At 45.3% G+C, this 22,916-nt stretch overlaps 1 protein-coding gene across 1 annotated transcript in view; it reads right to left on the minus strand.

Moving 5' to 3' along the window:
* LOC100358478 (maltase-glucoamylase) overlaps nt 1-22,916 on the minus strand; it is a 170,825-nt gene that overhangs the window by 7,787 nt on the left and 140,122 nt on the right. Inside the window, exons 95-114 of the mRNA XM_070069892.1 lie at nt 22,649-22,849; nt 19,063-19,217; nt 18,812-18,980; nt 18,397-18,493; nt 17,498-17,610; nt 16,097-16,222; nt 15,026-15,154; nt 14,673-14,783; nt 14,321-14,383; nt 10,671-10,805; nt 10,119-10,206; nt 9,272-9,410; nt 8,643-8,776; nt 8,503-8,537; nt 8,294-8,410; nt 7,749-7,897; nt 7,022-7,106; nt 5,834-5,890; nt 1,775-1,899; nt 1,395-1,483 (exon numbers count right to left, since the gene is read on the minus strand). Coding sequence (XP_069925993.1) covers nt 1,395-1,483; nt 1,775-1,899; nt 5,834-5,890; nt 7,022-7,106; nt 7,749-7,897; nt 8,294-8,410; nt 8,503-8,537; nt 8,643-8,776; nt 9,272-9,410; nt 10,119-10,206; nt 10,671-10,805; nt 14,321-14,383; nt 14,673-14,783; nt 15,026-15,154; nt 16,097-16,222; nt 17,498-17,610; nt 18,397-18,493; nt 18,812-18,980; nt 19,063-19,217; nt 22,649-22,849 — 2,317 coding nt within the window. The remainder of the gene's footprint in view (nt 1-1,394; nt 1,484-1,774; nt 1,900-5,833; nt 5,891-7,021; nt 7,107-7,748; nt 7,898-8,293; nt 8,411-8,502; nt 8,538-8,642; nt 8,777-9,271; nt 9,411-10,118; nt 10,207-10,670; nt 10,806-14,320; nt 14,384-14,672; nt 14,784-15,025; nt 15,155-16,096; nt 16,223-17,497; nt 17,611-18,396; nt 18,494-18,811; nt 18,981-19,062; nt 19,218-22,648; nt 22,850-22,916) is intronic.

Here is a 22,916-nt window from a genome sequence, read left to right on the forward strand (position 1 = left end):
GTCATATCCAAAAAATCATTACCAACACCAATGACATGGAAAATTCTCCTTGATTTTCTTCTGGGAATTTTATAGCTTAGACTAAAATTTCTAATTTCTTTTTCACAATGGCCAAGATACAGATACGATGTGTCTGCTAACTAATCAATGGATAAAGAAATTGTGGTACCTACAGGAAATGGAGTATTGTTCAGTCATACAAAGAAGGAAATTCTGTGTGACAAGACGGATGAACCTGCACACTGTATTAGGTAAAATAAACCAGACACGAAAAGACAAATGTGACACTATCTCATTTATATCTGGAATAATCAAGCTCATCCGTGCACAAGGAGGAACGGTGGTGGAGAGATGGGGAGGTGGTGGTCAAAGCTCAGCTGCAGACTTTCAATCACCAGATGAGCCAACTCTGGGCATCTGGTGCACAGTAATGGTGACAGATTTACTGTTAATTTGATAGTGACAATTGTGCATCAGACCATCATGTTATGCACCTTGAATAATTCCATTTCATTTGCTAATTAAACATTTGTCATTTAAGGAATTAAGTGAAAGGTTTTTTTAAGCAGCGTCTTGAAAACGATAAGATTATGGACAGAGTCCCAAGACCTGGAAAAAACTCCCCTCCAAATGCTTCCATGGCAAGGACCTCAGCAATTTTCTAAGCTAGATCCCTGGGAATTGTTAAAATACTGGAACTATAAAAATCAGCTTAAAAGTATGGCTGGAAATACACACTCTAAAATAGAATGTCTCACCGCCTCTCTGGCATGGATATGTTTTTCACATCATCATGTATTCATAAGTATTTTAGAGAAAAGATATCTACATATTGAATTAGCGATTTAGGCTCAAAACCATGTCTCCCAGGTGCCCAGTGACAGTAAAGTGAGAGCCTGTGTGTGTGTATGTGTGTGTATATGTGTGTATGTGTGTGTATGTGTGTATGTGTATATGTGTGTATGTGTGTGGATGTGTGTATGTATGTGTGTATGTATGTGTGGATGTGTGTATGTATGTGTGTATGCGTGTATATGTGTGTGTATGTGTGTGTATGTGTGTGTACATGTGTGTATGTGTGTGTATGTGTGTATGTGTGTGTATGTATGTGTGTATGTGTGTGTATGTATGTGTGTATGTGTGTGTATGTATGTGTGTGTATGTGTGTGTTGCTGGCCAACGGAGAGAATTCTAGCAGGTGAACATGTTTTCCTTCCATCTGCAGTTCACTACCATTGTTGCTGAATGGTACAAACTAAAACAAGGTTTTTCTCTTGAATGACTTTTGCTAATGCACCTGCTATGACTTCTCCCCCAGCTGAGGACCTGCAGCAGCAAAGGCCCATAAGGCAAAGATGCAGGCTTGGAAACAGACTTTATCATCACATGCTCACCTCTGGTGTCTCCGTCATCCCAGAAGAGTTCACCTTTCGCTTCTTTGTTCTCATCCAGGGCGATGATGAGACCAAGAGCGTTCTGCCGACTGTGGGAAACGATAGCTATGTAAGAGACCCAGACTGGGTATTCAAAGAACTTTTCCAAATAACCTTTGTTTCCTTGAAATTTCAAATGGGAAACATCACCAGTATCAGATTGCTCTGCTTTTTCCTAGGCAAAAAGGCAAAACTGACATCTTTCTCTGGTGTCAATAGTGTCACAGGAGATAGAAATACTCCGTCCATCAGCAGTAAGCGTCCATGCCTCCACACTGCTGGGCTTCATTACAGAGTGGTGCACTAACTGCCGTGGAGAGGGGACCCCAGTCCACGCTCACCTCTGGTTGGTGTTCAGCGCAGGCTCCTGCCAGGGCAGGATGTAGCCGCCCCGGACGTGAAGGTTGATGTGGTCAAGGGGGGCGGGCAGGACCTTCCACTGGGCCTTTGCATTAACATCCGCACCCTGTGGGCAGAACAGGAGAGATGAGAGGGAGCCGTCTCGTCCACCCCGTGATGTGCTGCCTGTCCGTGACCCTTCAGCACACTCCTGAATTCCATGCCCCACATGTGCCCAGCTGCTCACGAAGCCCTGACTTTCTGCCACAGTGTCCTGGGAGAGACTCGTACTCTCTGGGTTTTACAGTCACCCGACATCGAACCTTGTCCCAGCTACACTGCTTCCAGCCCGTTCTGTGTCACAGAGCACTGCTGGAGGTGGTGGAACGATGCCTTCATCCACTTCTTATGGGTCCCTGCAATGCCTCCACAGTGGCACTTGAGACTTCCCCCTAGAGTCTACGTACTTGTCTCCATGTTTCCACTCTGTCTCAGCACCCACCTCTCACCCCCTTAACGAACACCTTTGATTCCTGCTGCACAGCGAAGATCCAGCTGAGCTGACTTTCTTGAGGGACCTTAGCTTTAGCCTAGCACACCTGCTGTTGTGTTTGCTCCATGTGTGTGAGGTGTTGTCTCACCCAAGGCAAGGGCCTCCTCCCAAAAGGAACACCCAGCCCCCGTCCTCTTAACCACAGCAGAGCTGCTCACGCTGACGCTCTTGACCTCTGGGGCCAGAGAAGTCTTTGTTGGGAGGCTGCCCTGTGCTTCTCTGATGTTGGGAGCATCTTCTCCATCTCCCCACTGGAGGCAGAGCTAACTTCCATTCACCCTGTTAGGACAAGCAAATGCTTCTCCAATCCTGCACACAAGCCCCCATTTGAGAACAGATACTTAAGAGGTAAGGAAGAAGGTATTTTTGATAACAAGAAAACAAATATGCATGACTGTGTTCTAACAAAATTGCATCTACAAAAATAGGGCAAAGCCAAAATCTTGCCATGGGACTCCAAATCCCATTAAGCTGGGTGGTAGTAACACCATCTTACATGTTACAGTGATCATATTAAGTGTGTAGTTGGTCATATAGACCATCAAATAAGGATGTACTTTTCTCTGAAGGCAGGAGAGGACTTCTACTTTGTATAAGGCCCTGTCTAAACACCAACAGAGTGTGTGGACTCAAAAGGCTTCCATAGCCTTGGCTGCTCATGTCAAGAGCCTTGGGTGGTCACTGATGTGAAAAATAAGAGTGTTAATTTTAAATCAACAACAGGAGTCACTGTGCACTTACTCCCCATGTAGGACCTCTGTCCTTAATGAGTTGTACTATGAGAAATAACCGTAAAAGTTGCACTCAATCTGTACTTGATACCTGGTGTGTGGGGGTGCAAACTGTTGTAATCTTTACTTAGTATAGAGTTGATCTTCTGTATATAAAGTTAATTAAAAATGAATCTTAATGAAGAATGGGATGGGAGAGGGAGTAGGAGGTGGGATGGGAGTGGGGGTGGGAGGGCAGGTGTGGGGGGAAGAACCGCTATATTCCTAAAGCTGTTCCTATGAAATTTGTATTCTTTACATAAAAGATTTCTAAAAAATAGTTGACATACAGATTTCACTGTTGGATACAGTTTGCCAATTTCTACAGCAAACCAAGAATAGGTTTCTAAAATTGTAAAGATTACTTAAAAACACACTTATTTATTAATTTCAACTATCTAATTTTTAAAAAGATTTTATTTATTTATTTGAGAGGTAGAGTTACAGACAGTGAGATGGAGAGACAGAGAGAAAGGTCTTCCTTCTGTTGGCTCACACTCCAGATGGCTACAACAGCCGGAGCTGTGCTGATCCAAAGCCAGGAGCCAGGTGTCTCCTCCCGGTCTCCCACGCAGGTGCAGGGGCCCAAGCACTTGGGCCATCTTCTAATGCTTTCCCAGGCCATAGCAGAGAGCTGGACCAGAAGAAGGGCAGCTGGGACTAGAACCTGTGCTCATATGGGATGCTGGCGCCACAAGCAGAGGATTAACCTGCTGCGCCACCGCGCTGGCCCCTCAACTATCTAACCTTTATAAACAAACACTAAAATTTTCCTTTTTTCCCAGTGGCTCCCCACATAAAGTTTGGCTTTTCACGTGATTTCTTTATCTTTCCTTCTTCAATGACATCTGAGTGGAAGAAAGCAGTCTTCGATTTAAAAGCTACATACAGGGGCCAGCACTGTGGTGTAGCAGATTAAGGCTCTGCCTTCGATGCTGGCAGCCCATATGGCGCCAGTTGGGTTGCAGCTACTCTACCTGATCCAGCTCTCTGCTAATGTGCCTGAGGAAGTCCAAGTGTTTGGGTCCCTGAACCCATGTAAGAGATACGGAAGAAGCTCTGGGCTCCTGGCTTCAGCCTGGCGCAGCCCCAGCTGTTGCAGCCTTCTGAGGAGTGAACCAGCAGATGGAAAATCTCTCTCACTCCGTGTCTCCTCTCCTCAGTCTATAACTATGTTTCAAGTAAATAAAAATAAATAAATGTTTAAAAAAGCTATATACAAAGTCAGTCATTCCAGGACAATTTTCATGTTAACCCTTACTCATCACTTTCTTCTATACCATATAAAGTTGTTATCACGCATTGCAGGGTACTTCAGAGGGTTCGTGGAAAATACACCACAAACTATACCTGGATTCTATATTTTTACACTACAAAAAACTTATCTTTTAATTCAACTCCCCCACTTACTTCCTGATGTGCCTACATAATAGTGTTTAAGAGAAGCAAATACTAGCTCCGGATTGCCTGTGAAATCCAGAGGAAAGTGCTCCTTTCTACTGACATCCCAGAAAGGTGGCTTGTACCTGGGCAAGGCTGAGACTAGACTGAGGCCAGGCAGAGGGTAAGCTGTACGCAGGTCCTCACTCTCAAACCTTGGACACACAGGATCCGCCTGCCAATGCAGTGTCTCTTTAAACTCTGCCTTAGTCCACGGCCTGCACCGGGACCTCAGCACACTCCGGTGAAGGGGAAGGTCAGTCTACAGACTCAGGGCCAAAGCGAGGCCCACTTAAAGGATGCCGGCTACCCCCACCCACAAAAGCCTTGGCTGGAAGCACCCAGCAGTGTCTTAGAAATGACAGATGGACGATGTCAACAAGAAAACTAGTCAGGGGACTCGGAACTCTGCAGGACAGAGAGAAGCGCCCCCTGTTCTTGCCCAGTTCGCACCTAAACCTACTCAATCCCCTTGGATGAGAGGGGCCAGGACACACTCCACCTCCTGTCTTCCTGTTGTGTCTCCAGCCCTTCACTTCGTTCTCCCCGGAAAGTCGGAATGGAGTGATGGTCAGAGGGCAAGGAAACGCCTCTTCTTTCCTCCCCCAAGAATCAGACTCTGATTCATGTATGTCCCTCAAAGAACATCCCAACATTATTCAAAGACTCCGTTTCTTTGATGAGTCTTTTGGACTCAAAATACCTCTGCAAATATGTGTTGATGAGCACCTGTTGGGCTCCTTACTCCTAAATGGGATTGCACTGTTTGACTCGCAAGGGTTAGGGCAAATAGCTCCATGAGCCTTTTACGCAAGACCTCATAACTCAGCACACCTTAGGCAATTCATGGTACAACCATTCTCTGAGCATCTATGCTGTACAGGAAGCCATTTGATTAAAAGAGATTAAAGGGCCTCTGTACTTACACACTTAGAACAGGAGAGGGTATAAGCAAACCTGTAGTTACAGCACTATTTGGCATGGTTGTCAGTATCTTTCCTACACTCCTCTGGGACCAGCGGTGGTACAGGAAAGGTAAAAACAGACACATAACGAACACCGTGGACAGCCAGGCTCAGAGTGAGGCGCCTTATCAGTTGTTCCACTGTTCTGCTATGAGGGAGTGATCTTGCCCCATCTGGAGGTGAGAAAGCTGAGGGACAAGGGGTGAAGCTGTGGGGCCAAGAACACACCAGGCGGGACCCAGGGGCAACGTTTGGCCTGAAGACTTTCCCATCTAAAGCTCTTGTAGTAGTCCACCACACTCCCAAGTTAGATAAATATTTAGAAAAACTTACCGTGTAGTAGTCATACCAGCGGGCTTCAGGGAAATACGCGGTGACTTCTCTGGTGTTCTGGAATTGAACACAGACAAGGCATGGGCTGTGGGCACAGTCAGCCAGGGCAGAGTAAAAAGTCTGCAGAGGAAAGAGCTAAAACCATAGTGATGCCTTGGGTCCACTTCTCTCCAGAACTCAGCAGTCTGAGAACTTTCCAAACAGGGGCAAATGCACCTCCCCTAAACAAGTGGCTTCCATAAAATCTTCTTTCCAACCAAAAATTCAAGAAAAAAAATTACCATTTTCTTATAAACTAACTCCATCAACCCCACCCCACCTCTAAAGAAACAAACAATTCAGTTTTGGTAGTAGGGACAAAAGAATTTGTAGGTAAAATGAGATTATTTTTCAATATTGCTGTTTCAAAGACAGAAACAGAGAGAGACACACAGAGAGGGAGGTCTTCCGTTTGTTAGTTCTCTTCCCAAATGCCCTCAACAGCCCAGACTGGCAAAGCCTAGCCAGGAGCTTGGGTCTCATTCCAGGTCTTCCACATGGGTAGCACTTAGGAAAGTACTTGAGCCAACAACTGCGAATCGCAGGGTGAACTCGAGCAGGAAGCTGGACTGGAATGAGGAGCCAGTGCCCCAAGGAGGCTCATGAGAATGGATTCAGGCTCCCCACAGCATCCTACTGTGACGGATGCTGGGCCCACACAGGTACAGTGAGATTTGAGGAGGTGCCATCAGCTGGTATTTCAGCCAGAAGCCCAGTTGCCAATGCAGGACTTTGAGGAACAGCTGTTGTGGCCAGAGGGCCTGCAGGAGGGGGAGGGAAGGGCCAGCCAGCGGGGAGGTGGCACACTGCTGCACGCAGTTCACTCAAGTACTTTTAATGGCGATAGAGAAACGGATGAATTATGTGAGCACTGCCATCTGACCTTGTATGCATCGTTTCCACTAACAGAGAAATGAATACACTTACATACATCATATTTGATCGTCCTAAGAACCACAATTGCTGGGCAGCTTTGAGAGCTGTAGGAGCTGAGGCCCAGAGTCCCTGAGTGACAGGCTCAGGAGAACAGGAAGAGACAGAGGCAGGACAAGAAGCAGGTGTCAGGACCCGGCACCAGGCCTCTTCTCCCCACACTGTTCTCCAGCCTCACAGCCGAGACCCTCTGCCCACCAGAGGCCCCCTACTCACAGGCTCCAGCACAGGGCTGACCAGGAAGGCCGGGCCCAGCAGGAACTGACCGTCTATGTCCCAGGTCACCCGGTCTGACACAAACCTGGAGAGGACAGGAAGGGGCCACAGTCACAGCCCAGCCAGCCCAGCCCAGCCCTGAAGGAAGTCCTCAACTCAGACCCAGGTCAGGAACCCGCTGCACCTGAGGATCCTTACTGCTGGCCTAGGCCTGGCTCACTCAGGAACACACAGGCCCACAGCCATCTGTCCTAGGACATGAACCTTAAATGTCAGAGCTTATTAGGTGTAGCTATTTTCTCTACTATAAAATATTTCCACAGGGCTTCACTGTGCACACTTTAAATGCAAGCAAGGCCCTGATCCCTCAAGCATACTTGGAAAATGCCTTCTTGTGGGACCTGAGCACACTGGGACCTGGGACAACACATGACAAAATAGCTATGGATGCCAGGTGGGCTTCACACAGCCAAAGTGAAAATTGAAAAGAAGCAACCCTGTGCTCAAGTATATCATTTAAATTTTTTTCATTAAAGAAAGAACCTTTTATCAATTATCTATGGCATGTATCACTGTGCAGAAAGGGGTAATAGCATATGGTTAGTGAATACAGAGTTTGTCTCAAGGCAATCCTATCTCCATTCTGAAATCATTGTTTTCATTCCCTGCTACCCCAAGGAAGGCAGGAAGTCACCCGTTGGTCACTGAGGTCCCACTAGACACTCACTCGTGCAGGAGAGGCCGCACCACAGTGCTGCCCTCCACGTGGGCCTTGTACATCAGGGTGTAGAGATAGGGCAGCAGGGTGTATCTGGTCTCCAGGACGCTTCTGGAAAGATTCACAAAGGTGGCGTTCCAGGACACAGGGTCTTGTCTCTGCAAAAGAGGAAGAGGACTGTGAGGAGCTCAGCCTAGGGGACGTTGAGGAAGTCACTGAGAGCTTATTCCTGATGAGGACCACGCACAGCCACACCAAAGTTAATAACAGATGAAAGACAGAGAACATACTCACTAGACTGGAAAAGATCGCTGTGGCTCCCCAAGGACAACTAATCAAATTACCCTAGAAGATACTGTCCTATAGAACTGTTTGGAAATCTCTGTCTAAACAAAAAGAATAAGCTAAAGGTATCTGGGAGTATAGTTCACTGAGACACAGGATTGAATGACATTGAAGATACCCCAGGGAATAGACTGCATAAACTGTAGCTCACAAATGGAGGGCGCCTTTCACACCACACACAACACTTGAGGGAGCAGCGAATGCCCTACCTTGGTCCCTTCGGTGTTGTGGTTCCTGGAGAAGGGGTAAAAGGCCCCCAGCTGCATCCAGCGAGCACACATCTCATATTCGGCGTCTTGAAAGAACCCACAGATGTCTGCTCCTGTCTGAACCGAGAAGCAAGAAAAGGGGCCTGCTGAGGGTTTCTGAACGCTGGCTCCAGCTCCCAGGTCAGCAGGAGGGATCCAGGGACACTTACATAGGGAATGCCAAAGAGGCTGAACTCCATCATGCCTGCAAAGGGAACCACAGCGGGGTGAGACCAGGCCCTGAGCCCTGCCTCCTCCCCCCTCACCGCCCCCTCCCTGCCAGCAGGGGTCCTGGCACAAGGCTGCACACCAATGATAGACTTCCTCAGCTGGTCCCACGCGGCTGTGTTGTCTCCCAGCCAGTGTCCCCCCCAGCGGCCAGAAGAGGGGAACGTGGAGCGGGTGATGACGATCCCTCGCTGTCCCGTCACCTCCTGCACGGCTCTGGTGGAGGGAAAGGAGGTGAGTTAATGACAGAAAATATCACTAAATATTGCAAATTTTCTATTTCTTTACTCAGTGCATTCATGCTCCATATAATGTTCTTCCAATCAGTCATGGCTCAGACTTACAATGGTGATCCCATAAAATTGTAATGGAGCTCAAACTTCCCACTGTCCAGTGATGGGATAAGCATGGTTACTGAATGTGATGCCAGACCACATTGTTATGCTTTATCTGACAGGCAGTGCAGTAGGGTTATTTGTGCAGGCACCAACACAAGTGCACAAGTAACACATTGTGCTGTGACTTCTGATGTTTATGGAACCAATGACAAATGGTGAACCCCTGCTTTATCTAAATAAATCTATAAGCACATGTCCTGATTCTGGCTCAATGAGTGCTTGCTTAGTAAATGGGAATGGCTACACAGTAGCTTCATCCATCACTGGCTGTCCTGCAGGCTGTACCCAGTGGAGAAGGGAGACAGTGACTCACTCGTAGGTGGGTCTGGTCTGAGACCACCCGTACAGGCTGTGCACGTCGTAGTGCCGCACACGGGAGCCGTCTGGCAGGATCTGCTCGCTCTCCATGCACAAGGTCTTGCTGTTCAGGCCCGTGCCCCTGGACTCCAGGTCTGGGGGAGAAGATGCAGGGATGTTAAAGCCAGCTCTGATCCCGAGTGTCCTAGACCCTCTTCAAGAGCCTGCACTGTGGATCTTAAGACAACTTGACCTCAGCACGAGTCCATCTCGTCTTCAACAGAGGTGTGGGAGCACCTCCGCTCTGAGACACAAGAGTACCTGCAGCGTTCTGAACATCAAGTGCATTGAACAAAGAAGTTTGGGGAAGAATGCACGGCTGTCAGCAGAGCTTGACAGGCTCCGATCTAGATTTCAACATGCAAATGATCTCATAATCATCACCATAATGGTAGGAGGAGGAGAGTGTCAGCAGCATTTTATGTCTCACAAAACAGATTTGGAAGCACCAAATAATGTGGAAAGTCACTCTTCTCGCAGAGAGTGATCTCTGGAGCCAAGCCGTGAACACAAGCATAGCTCCAGTGTCTATGCACACTCTGGTAAGGGGGAGACACAACTTTGTGGGTAACAGGGTTCTGTGAAGGAATTAAGATAAGCCTAAGGTGCTTAGACATTTAGCTGTGAGAATCCATTAGAGACCTTGTCACTTCCATGTGCTTTCTGGACAAATCTGAGAAATTCACTTGCACACACCCAAGTAAGAAAACTGCTTGAAGCACCATAGCACCAACAGACAAGACCCTGGCCACTGGGCTCTCAATGGCTGTGGCTCTGCTGGTGAGGGGAACAAGGGTCCTTACGTGGCATGTAGGGGGGATGGTTCAGAGTGGAATCCGTGCAGCCTGCAGGAACTGCCCCATTCACAAAGCTCGCCGGCTCATTCATGTCCTGGAAATGTCAACACAGACACCGCTTACTTCTAAGATGGCTATACCCTGTCAGTTCAGAGACAAGTCGGTGAATATGCATTCAACATCCAGCAGTTTCTGTAGATGTCAGCCCAGGGAGGCTCGCCATGTCCCAAGAGGGATTGACTGAAGAGATCAATTAACTCCTACAGAATGACCGAATAGAAAGACAAAAAACAAATATCCCCACCAGAATGTAAGGAAAGCAAAGTTCTAAGGTATTTATTACAACACCTCTGAGATTTTAGAGCAGAAACCTCAAGCCAAGTAGAAGGCATGAGGGTGTGCAGGGCTGTGCCATTCCCAGGTGGGGGAAGTGCAGTCTAGTGTGTCCTAAGTCCTTCTTGGGAGACTTTATCCTTTTAACTAAAGGTTCGTGAAACCCATTGTAGGTACAGAGATGGACACACACGCGCGCGCACGCACACACACACACACACTTACAATCCATAAGCCGTCGAACTTCAAGCTCTTCTCGGGATTCTGTGGGTTGGTGTACATTTCTTGTATTTCCCTCTTCCACCAGCTGACAGTTGAATTACGGAAAAAGTCTGGGAAGGCCGCATAAGCTCGGTATTGCTGTAAGAATTAAATACAGTCCATTTGTTCCAAACACATATATTTGAGAGCAGATAGGCACCCACTGGGAATTCATGCAAAGACTAGAACCCAATGTAATAGTTTGATCATAGCCAAAAATAAATAACAGTCCTGATTCTGCAGAAAAACACTGAAAGTCAGGATGAGAAATTACTTCAAATCGCACCCCATCTGCTAAAATGGAAAAGATCCATATTTGGCTTTCCTTTTCCCCGGTAGCATGAATGGTAACAAGCAGAACCCACTATCTCAGTGTTAGATCGCAGCCCTCAGCTTCTGTCTTGCCATTGCCTACAGACTTCGTGAACACAAAGCAGAAGCCAGGAGAACCTGCAGCCCCACAGGGCAGACATGGCTGCACTGAGCCAGGTGGGGAAGAAACAGGTGAACCATGAGGAAGCACCTGCGTTCTCTAAGCCTTCAGAATCGCATGCAAGCGTGTGTGTAATGCAAATTGGGAGGACTTGAACAGGAAGTGTATACTTCCCTTCTCTTCACCTTCCCTCAACTATAAAATCAGTGTGTTATTTTAGCCAAAAGTGTAGACAACATGTACCTCCCTTTGAATGATTCCCAATGGTGCTTCTTTGTATGCCTCAATGCCTAGCCTCCACTGTGTTACTAACTGCATTTTAAGAGCTAAAGAATCACACACACAAAAAGAATCAAACAATGCTGGAATCAAGGGTGGGGAGAAACAGCAGAAACAGGAATGGGCCTAGGGGAACTAAGGTTCTTATACACAGTAGACAAAATGCAAGGAGGAGTCCATGTGTCTAGATAGAAGGCAAGGGGAGAGACAGAAATGGATCAGTAGACGAGAGTCTTCCCAGCGGAAGAACGTCCTTCAGACTTCCGAGAGGGTCACACCAGGGATGCACTTGTTGGTAAAAACCACAGGACCAGATAAAGAGAACCTTTCACCAGCCAGACAGCTCCAGTCTAGCCAAGGTTGGGACACTGGGGAGGGTGGAGGACAGAGAATTAGAATAAAGTCAGTGCCAATTCTGTTGAGTCAGAATTGTACCCAAGCTGGGATTCAGTGGGAATTAAAGTAAACAGGATTTATCAACCTCATAAAATTCTGCACTTGTGATCTTTATCCACGTAACAAAAAAATGTTCCGTCATTGCCCAAAGTACTGGTTTTCCCTCACTCCTGTCTGTGTCCAACTCCAGCCTTATTGCCTCTGTTCTCACTACCCCTGCTCATCAGCCCACCTGCATGTGGTGCTATCAAAGTGCCATTCATAGACCACACTCAAGATCAGTTGACTTAAGTATCCAAACTTTGAACTCAGAAAAGCACTGTCTACAGGGTTTTGGCTGTTTCTTAGGTCAGACTTACACACCAGTAGCCTCATTCTCTACCAGCATCATCTAATAGATTTTTTGAATATAATTACTGTAGCAATTAAGATTTCTTATGAGCTGCCTAATAGATCCAGAACCCTATAATACAGTGTTTCTCAGGGGTGCAATTGACATTTAGGGCAAGATCATTTAGGGACAACCCACTGCAATAAGAGCTACAGGCATCCCTGGTCACCACACAGAAACAGCCACTTGGTGTTCCCCAGTCACTGTGATAGCCAGTGCTGCACTGAGGAGCCCCAAATGCCTGCAAGATGGCAGCACTGCCCATAAAGACTCACGAACTGTGGGACTCAGAGTAGCAGAGCTGCCAACCCCTTGACATCTCACACGGCTGTCTACCAGTGCAAAGATGAAAAAGACAGGAAGCTCATGACCCCTAGGTGTTTATGGTCTGGCAGTTTCAGCTTCCTGGGGCACCAAATCTCAAGCAATCCTCTGTGAAAAGTAATGGGGAGAAAGAGTTAGATGCTCACCCTAGAGTTCATGATAGACAGACAGAAACGTGTCAAACAGTAGACAAAACAAACGAAAATATGGGAACTGAGTCTGAACCATTCTTAACAACCATGGGAACCTGCTCTAGCTCTATTTTCCTATGGTGCCTACAGCTAGACAGTGACACACAGTCTAACAGGCATGCAGACTGGTCCCAGTGTCACTTTCTTGTTTTGAATCTAGAGTGCAACTGCTGCTAATCGGCTCTGGGATCCAGGAGATATAAGAACAACACCAGATAAGTGCATCGCTGGCTCACATAGGATGTAATCTCACTACTCCATTGAAATCGCCCAGCACTGGGCCCTTGGTCAACACACCATTCTGTTTCCACTTAACGTCCACTTCCACTTCCCCTCTATAACTTACCATTTGCTCTGAAAACTAACTCATCTAAGTAAGACATGGATTTCTGTCCTACCTCCTGCCAGCCCCATTCCTGGTGACTAGAGCCTTTCTCCTGTACCTCTGTCTACTGGCTACAACACTACATTATACAGAGAGAACTCATGTCCCTGAGTTTCTGTGAGACTTCTGCCTGGATTCACAGCCGCCGATCCATGCTCCCACAATATTGAGATTTATGTGATTAATCCTTGAGCCTGACAGACTCAAGACAGAACAACTTATATATACCACGTTGCTTGTATGAAAAGGCCAGCTTCTTTCTTTTGTTAGCCCTTGGCAAATGCCCTAGGAAATGAGCGCTTTACTTGTCTTCCCAGCTATTCTAGAGAGATTACATCAACTACATATGCCCTCCTGCAACCCTAATCTGAATGAATAGTCATTCATTGTTGAAAAAGAGCTAAATGGGGGTGGGCAAGCTCTTGCTTTGCAGAAGAGTGTCCACATACACAGAGAACCCCACTCACATATATTCTTAGAATAATCAGGAACAAAAAGCAAATCAGGCTGCATCAGACCACTGTTCACACATCTTGGTCAGAGGATGTAGCTGAAACTTTCCCCAACAATCAACAAACCACGTATTCATTCAAGCAACAGATGCTTAGCAAAGCTGGGGAAAATTCTGGTCCAGAAGCGTGGACTACCTAGGCCCATGACAAGTTCCAGAACAGAGCAAGTTTTAACATAGGTCAGGAAACGGAGAGGTTTGACAGCCAAGTTGAGAGAACCAAGAAAGTAAGGGTAAGGGGATTTCTGTGTAAAGATGGAGAAGTCTCTCCATGAAAACAGTATGTACAGGGGAAAGGACCCAATCACTAAAGACAAGAATTAGAGACTGTTCCCAGTAGTGCCCAAGGCAGTAACAGTGACAGCTACACAGGTTCTTATTCAGAGAACATACAGTAATTCTCGGAGACATTATCCAGTGAGATTTACACGGGTCTTTGGAATTTGACAGCTCTTGGTTTGAAGTCACAAACTCTTGGTTTGATGAGGATTTTAAGCTCTGAGTCTTAATTCACAAGAATAATAATACCAAACTCCCTGTTGGCAGAAACAATTCTGCCTGTGAAGTAACTGGCATAAATGGAAATCTTAAAGTTTTTCCCTGGACATGTTCCTGTCCTTGGTATAGGCATGTCAAGAATCCTAAGCACAACTGCTCCTTCCAGCAACCCTGACCACACTCAACACCCACAGGGGGTCTCTTACCTCCACTTGACTGTCCCAGTCCAGAGAGCTGTTCACAACAACACCAGGGTAGTCAGGCCAGACCTGTGCAGAGAAAAAAGGTTCAGTAGCACCAAGCAGTCAATCCCTCTTACATGGTATTTCCTAAGAAACTTCAAGCTATAGCTCTAGAAGTAATAAGAATTTATCATGTAGGATTACACTATTTTTAAAAATGAATTCCACAATGCATCTATCTTACTTTAAAAGTGCTCAACACATTTTGATTGGAAAAAAGTGAAAACTGCTGACCCAAAGGCGACATAGAAAAAGAAAAATAAACCCACAGAGACAACCAGTGACCCGCCTGGGGACTTCACTGCCCAGCTCATACCTTTCCCCAGACAATGCCGCCGCCATTTGGGTATTTGATGAAGACGTCGTCCTCCACACCCCGAGTGAAGGCAGGGTAAGGCTGCGTCTCATTGCCAGAGATCGCTGGGTCCTGAAATCAAACCACAAGTCAGCTGCGAAAACCAAAGCTGGCAATGGCAAGGACATGAAAAAGGAGAATTCCTGCAGAGAGAAGGCCTTAGGGTCCCCTGGGTGGTAGTTTCTGGACCCCAGGGAAATGCATTTCCTAGTGGGGCTTCCATTTCCTGCTCACTCCATGGAAGGAAGGACAGCACAGGGCCTTCTCCCCCACAGCCCATCAGCCTCCCCACATGACATCACGTGAGCACCAACCAGGATGAGGATGACCCGCATCCCATCGCCATGCAGGCGCTGGATCAGAGCTGGGAGCCCAGCAAACTTGGGGCTGAGGGTGAAGTCCAGCTGCCGCTCCATGTAGTCGATGTCTGAGTACTGCACGTCCTGGGGAGAGACACAGGGCCACCGAGTGCTGCTGCGGTCCAAGCCCAGGCTCCACTAGCAGCCCTCTGCCACGGCACCCTGAGTTATAGACAGCGTCTTTTATGTCTTCACATCTCAGTATTATTTTCTTGGAAATACACCAACTTTTTCAAATTTTCAGTTATAAAATAAAAAGAAAAAGAATCCAGCAGGCAACACAGATGGCAAATCTACTATAAAATAAAAACCTGTAATGGCTTTAGAATTGTCAGTCTTCGAGTTAATGAGACATGATTTGTTTCTCATGAATATCACATGGTGTACTTCCCATTACCAGACCAATGGTAAACAATATAAAAAGTTAGATAGAATAAAATTAATACATCAGAGATCCATAGGACCGGTTCTCTGATTATTGGATCTCTTGTCCTCAAGTGAAAGACACAGTTCTGCCCCATTGATTTCTTCAGGAATCCAGGCCCTTAGAACCAGTGTTTTCCTCAGAGCTGATGGAGCACACGACAACAGTGTGAGAAGCAAGAAGCAAAAGGTTGGAACTGACGACATAGATATACGTATCTGCGAGTAACGGCCTGATTCCACTTGAGTTGTGCTTTAACGGGGCAGTTTGCAGGACCTTTGTTCACATGAAATCAAGATTTTTTCACTAAGAGTTTTGAAGTCAGGTAAAAGAAATAGAAGGACACACGATGCAGCAAGAAAGGCACTGGAGCCCTCTTAGCCCTGTCTGCCTTCGGTAAAATACTGTAAGTTTTGAGTTCCATCTCTATAAGAAGACAGGACCCCCATGTGTTACTGTAGCAGGAGGAGGCACTATGTGACACTGTATGAAAAAGTACTTTTTCTTTGTAGAATATCATAAAATTTTACAAAGGAGTCCAGAAACAGAGACCCCTGGGTGAGTGTGAGGTCCAGAACCAGGCCCCAGCACTGAGAACTTACATAGGGGATCTGGGCCGCCACCATGTCATCATACAGGTTGGCAATCTCCGTGTCATTCTCATAGCCATAGCGACACAGCTGGAAGCCCAGGGACCAGTAAGGCACCATCACAGGACGGCCAATCACCTGGGAAGTAGACACCAAGTATTAGTCCTCAAGAAGCAGGAGCTGGATGGAAGTTCTGTATGAAGGAATAAGAATATTTTTCCCGTATGCCAAACCAAACATTCAAATCTGGAGAGAAACTGAGGGAATGCAGAGCCAGTGAGATGTTGTGGGAAGACCTCCCTGCTAGACTTGATGACTTCCTTGGAATTCTTGAAAATCTGATTTGCTCTTATTCCTGCAGGCAATCTAGATACTTCTCCTATATGGAAGCCAAAGGCCTGGCTTAGCATTCAGGCTCCAGGTCCTGCTGGGTTTGTGATCTCGAGCAAATGTTAAATAACCTCTCTGCAGACTGATCTCTTAATGATAAGTTGGGGCTACTAGCAGTATGTCTCACACTGGTTTCATGAGGACTGAGTTAATACAAGCTACTTAGAAAATAAGTGGAAGAGGGAATTCAAAGGTAAGTTTAGTTTGATGCAAAAATATTTTGAAACTCATGTATATGAACATGAATTTCTAAGAGCTTTAGAAAGTTCTTAGAAAATACGTATTATGATTAAAGTATCCATGGTTTTCAATTTTTTTCTCCATCAAAATAAAGCTTACCTTTAATTCCATTTTCCTTGAAACTTTGAAATACTCTCCCATCTGCATTGCTATATTGATATATGTTATGGAACAGATAAGTGACACATTTAGTGGCTGGTACATAAGTATGTGTTGCTGGCACCACAACTGTCACTACATTTCAGTCTCCACCACCACATCATTACCACCATCCCCCTCATTGCCCTCGTTGTTATCATCATCACCACCATCACTAACATCACCCCGTCAATCCCTACAACAGTCGCCCTCACTACCACCACTGTTTCCACCTTGACCATCACTAGCACCACCAGCACTAACACCATCACTGTCCTCACACCCCAAACCGACACCACCATCACCCCAACACCATCAAAACCAAAACCACCACTGCTAGCAACGTCATTGTTCTCATCATCCCCACAATCACCACACAACACCCCCACCCAGCTCCTCACTGTTACCACTGTCGTCATCATCATCATCACTACCACTACTACACCTGTTCCTCTTCAACGTCCAGAAAGGCTATTCATCCCAGGAGTTTTATAAGGTGCACATTTATCCTTATTCTACACTCTACCTATCTCTAAGAAACAAAACAAATCCAATTACTCATCTGAAACTCATACCTCCTAATGTAGGTACTGCACACAGAATGTGCTGGATAAACACTTGACAACCAATCAAACTCCCTCCTACCTCGGTGTACTGCTGAGTGACAAGCTCTGGAGTGGGCCCCAAGAACACATAGAAGTCCAGAACTCCCCCTGTGGTCCGGTACGTCAGGGCGGGCGTGGGCTGGAACGTCACATCTGTGGTGCAGGAAAATGCCGTCCATGAGGAATCCTTCAAGGTGGGGAATCACCTCTTTCGTCCTCTACCTGCGCCCTCCGTACTGTAGAGAACTAAGAGCTATTCCCACACAGGACTGATGCAGTTACACGAAGTCCACGGGGCCCCATCCCCGGACCTTTCTTTGCTGTTCTTCATTATTTTGTTGTACATTTTATCATTCTGCTCTATTAAAAGTATTTTACCACTTTTATTTCAGAATAATATGAGACATGCAAGAAGTTAAAAATAGTACTCAGAGTTTCTGTGTACACTTCACTCAGCTTCTTCCAACGATAATATCTTACATACAAATTGGATATTGTCAGACTTAAAGAAACTGACACAGCTACAATACTATTAACTCAAGTGTGCACCTTATGACTTTCATCCACTTTTATGCACGTCTTTTCTCCACCTACCAATGTTCAGGATTTTTTTCATACCTTTACACCTCTTAAATGAGTGCTCAAATTTTAGCTTCACTAGTAATTCAATGATACAGCTGGCTCTCTCTAGCTGACCTTGGAGTATTTAGCACTCAGGTTAGCTAACGCTGCTTTCACAGCTTTTGCCAAAACAACAGATGAGTGAAGCCTTAACACTTATTACTGAACTGAAATAAATCGAAAGTCTACAGAAATAGAACGCTTAAAACTCCACAAGATGATAATTTTGATCTCAGTGGGAAGCTAGGTCAAATATATTCCAGGGCTACTCAAGAATTAACGGTGCACAGAGATGAGGGAGCCATGGCACGGCCTTACCCATGGCGTTGCTGTTCAGCAGGAGCACTCCGTGGGCACTGCCATCCTCCTCCAGGCCCATGTAGTAGGGGTGCACCCCATAGGAATTCATCTTGTACTAAGAACCAGGACAGAGAGGTGGAAAGGGGTTAAAGACATTGTGGCTGAGAAACTCAACAAAAGTATGATGGTTCAGACTTCCACAAAAAATTTAAATATAGGGAGAAAGAAACTCAACAAAAATTTGATTCTTAAATGAGTCCAGTCTCCCTTGTGACTGATTAAACACAGGTGACCAGAGAGCCTGGGAACTACACCCCTGGTGGAGAAGCAGAAGGGGGGACCCAGCAGGTGGAGTCTGGCAGGGCACAGCACAGTGCGTGCACACCCAGCGCTGGCAGAGGGGCAGACACAGAACCCAGCGCTCCGTCCTTACCCCCGGGGGCTGATCTCGGGAGAACATGCCCCACGTGTGCCAGTTCAGGTCTCTCCTGAAGGCCGTGTGCTCCGTCTCCCCAAAGCCATACAGGTACGCGGAGGGCAGGCGGGTGGAGATGCGGATGAACAGGTCGTTGAACAGGAAGCCGAGCAGCTGAGAGTCCCAGCTGCAACACAGACAGGGGTTGGGAGCAGACACGGACCTCCCTCGGGGCCCCGAGCAGCTGGCTTTCCCAGGACAGCACTTACATGACAGCGCCTGTGCTCTTGCGGCGAATCACCACCCCGAATGGGTTCTCCCCAATGGAGACCTCGTAGAGCCGACTCTCAGGGCTGCTGGCTGGAACCCCGGGTAAGTTCAGAGGGACTGGGACCTCATACCGACTGTTGTTGGGGTCATAGATCTAGGCCAGAGGGAACAGGTGTTAGACAAGGGTGCAGGGGGGGGGGACAAATTTTGGTGTGCCATCACACAGAGGGTGATTATAGTTAACAATATTGTATTGTATAATTAAACAGAGATAGAAGAGAGAATTTTGTATGCTCTTATCACAAATAAATAATTGATGTCTGAGATGATGGATAAATATCCAGACTTGATCAATATGTAATGTGGAAATGCACTAAATATTATGCTGTAGTAAATAAAGATATACAATTATTATCTGTCAGTAAAAAAGAAAGATTGGGAGCAAGAATAATTCTGTTTAAATCTATACCGTTAGCAGAACCATGGTGTACCTGACAAAGTGCCTGCATGTTATATATATTTTTTCTCTTTGAATTCACAGCTGGGATTGAATTAACATGTCGAAGAAAAATGTAAAGATTTCACATTTTATTTACCCTATCTCATTTTTAAGGTCTCTATCACATTAATGTATTCACTTGGATATTTGTGCAAACAGGAAAAATAATTCAGAAATCAGTGTGGCATCTATGAATATATTATTAATTTTTTATTTTTTATATATTATATATAATGTAATTATTAATTTTATGGGCATATGAATATATGAAGACCTGAAAACTTTCAGAATTAAAAAGACCCCCCCCATTTCAAGTATTCTTTTAGTTATTTATGTTCAGGGAAAACATATGGTATCTGTCTTTTGGGGACTGGCTAACTTCACTAAGTATACCTGAAGCGTAATGGATTGGAGTGGAACGGACATTTTGAGATTCAGTGAGTGTTTATCATCCTTGTATCCTCCATTGAGGAACAGCTTTTTTTTTCTCATCATACTATTTGTTGAACTCTTTTACTTAGAGTAGGGTTAACTACACTATCATTAAGTATACTGAAAATAGATCTTTTTTAAAGTTAAGAGTGGGAATGTGAGAGGGGGGTAGAAGTGTTGGAGTGTGGGCAGGAGGGAGGGTAAGGGGGAAGTGTCACTATGTTCCTAAATGTGCATATAAGAAATATATGAAACTTGCATAACTTAAATAAAATTTTAAAAAGAACCCTCAAATAATTCAAGTATGTTTTATTAAAAGAATTATAGATTACATATAAATCTGAGTCACTGCATATCTACCATTTGCTTGGTGAACATTGTACTGGACACTAGGGTTGTGAACAAAATAAGTCATGGCTGTCACTTTAAGAAATCCACCTGGTTTGGGGAAGTGAATGTGAAAGATCCATGATCCCGCATAGTGTGTTCTAGTGCAGAACTGTGCAGATTTCTGGGAGATTACAGGAAAGGAAACGTCTGCTGCTGTTTTTGAGAGAATGAGATGGTTACATGGAAGAAATGCGGGTATTAAAAGCTTTATAGCCATTAACCAAGCACAGAAATGGTATCAGACATTCTAGTAAAGAAATAAAACAAAGGCACAAAATGTTAAAGTAGACTCATAGAGATGCAAATAATTAGGAGAGACTACTGCATGGTCAGAAGGCAGAGTAGACAGGAGTTAGGGCTAATACCCCAGGGGAGTATATTCTCTTTAAACCCATTAGGCACTGCCATATGCTGGTGCTATGAAGACACCAACATAAAAGAGCATGATGCCTGCATTAGGAGAGTCCACACTGACGCCACACTGTGAAGAACCTTTCAGTCAATGCCACAGTGTCCTCACCTCATTAATTTGATTTCTCAATAAACACCCTGAGTGCTTACAATCTATCGGCCTCTGAGTAAGATTTCAGAAGCTCCAATATAAAAAGTTGAATTCTTATCCTCAAGAGGCTCATAGTTTAATACAGAAACAGACATAAGAACAGATAGTCCTCCTTTAACCCTTAGTTATGATGAAAACATGGAAGGAAAATAGATCACTAATCTTTAGTGATTATTCACAGATAACTCAAATTCAGAGCCCACCATGAACTCATTATCTTGTAAAGACAAAGCAGACTGTTTCAGTGTTCCTATGTCAGTTAACACCACTGCTATCTACATGGAGTGCAGGTTAGAAACATGATAATTGTCTCATGATTCCCTCTCTCATCACTACCTGTATATCCATCACCAAGTCCTGTAAGACAATTGTCTCCATCTCATCATGCCCACCATTCTCTATCTCCTTTCCTGTACATACTTTAAGCTCTGTCCCTTACCTGGTCTAATGAGAGTCTCTAACTTGTCTCTCCACAAGCACTCTTGTTCTGCCCACCAGTCTCCTTAGAGTAGCCACAGCAGTCTTTTCACAGTGAAAATTGGGACAAGTCTTACTGTTCCATCAATGCCTTTACATTGCTCTTAGGATCAGGATATGGATCTAGTCTACTGTTGCATGGTCAACTTAGAAGAGTGAACTTTTATTAAGGTCTATAATCTTGAATAACAAAAAGTAACAGAACTGAAAAGGCCTACCCAATACCTGATGTAGAAGCTGTGATTACCCTTTTTCTCCCCAAGGTATGTATGTATGTATGTATTTAAAGCTTTTATTTAACAAATGCAAATTTCATATGTACAACTTTAGGAATATAGTGGTTCTTCCCCCCATACCCGCCCTCCTTCCTGCACTCCTGCCCCACCTCCTACTCCCTCTCCCATCCCATTCTTCATTAAGATTGATTTTAATTAACTTTATATACAGAAGACCAACTCTATAATAAGTGAAGATTCAACAGTTTGTGCGCACACACACACACACACACACATATACACAACATATAAAGTACAGTTTGAGAACAGTTTTGCACTTAATTCTCATAATACAACTCATTAAGGGCAGAGGTCCTACGTGGGGAGTAAGTGCACAGTGACTCCTGTTGTTAATTTAACAATTAACAGTCTAATGCATCATGTCAGTGATCACCTGAGGCTCTTGATATGAGCTACCAAGGCTATGGAAGTCTCTTGTGACCACAAACTCCATCAGTATTTAGGCAAGGCCATAAGTGAAGTGGAAGTTCTCTCCTTCCTTCAAAGAAAGGTACCTCCTTCTTTGATAGCCCCTTCTTTCCACTGGAGTCTCACTCACAGAGATCTTTCATGTAGGATGTTTTTTGCCACAGTATCTTGGCTTTCCACACAACATCTAAATGCCTTAAGGGTTGATTCTGAGGTCAGAGTGCTACTTAAAGTGATTGTCATTCTATGAGTCTGCTGTGTGGATTGCTTCCCATGTTGGACATTCCATCCATTTTAATTCTATTATTATTACCAGGTACTTGATGCTAATTATGTGATCTCTTTAACATTTAATCCTGTCTATATGATCACTTTAACACTTAATTTGAACACTTTAACAATTAAGATGGCATTTTTACCACCAATTTTAATGGGATTTGGAGTCCCATGACAAGTTTCTAAACTGTACCCTTAGAACTGAGTCCATAGGACTGTATGCAGAACTATACAACTGTGCTTACCTTAAACTGCAGCATTTCATTCTTGTGGTAGGTCACTCGCAGGCGCAGGGGGTTCACGGGTGTGGAAGGGAAGGCGTTGGCTTCAACAGAGGACTTTAGGGAGATGTCGGCAGTGGCTCCATCTGAGTTATACTGAACATTGCTGACTGAGTATAGATCATTGACGAAGTAGCAGAAAGGGACCCCAGGAGAAGCGGATTCCTGAAAGAAAAGGCCAGTGTTGGATCAGCGTCTGGTCCCAGAAACAGCAAAGAGAAATGGCAGGAAG

This window comes from Oryctolagus cuniculus, chromosome 3, assembly GCF_964237555.1.
Source record: "Oryctolagus cuniculus chromosome 3, mOryCun1.1, whole genome shotgun sequence".
NCBI lineage: Eukaryota > Metazoa > Chordata > Mammalia > Lagomorpha > Leporidae > Oryctolagus > Oryctolagus cuniculus.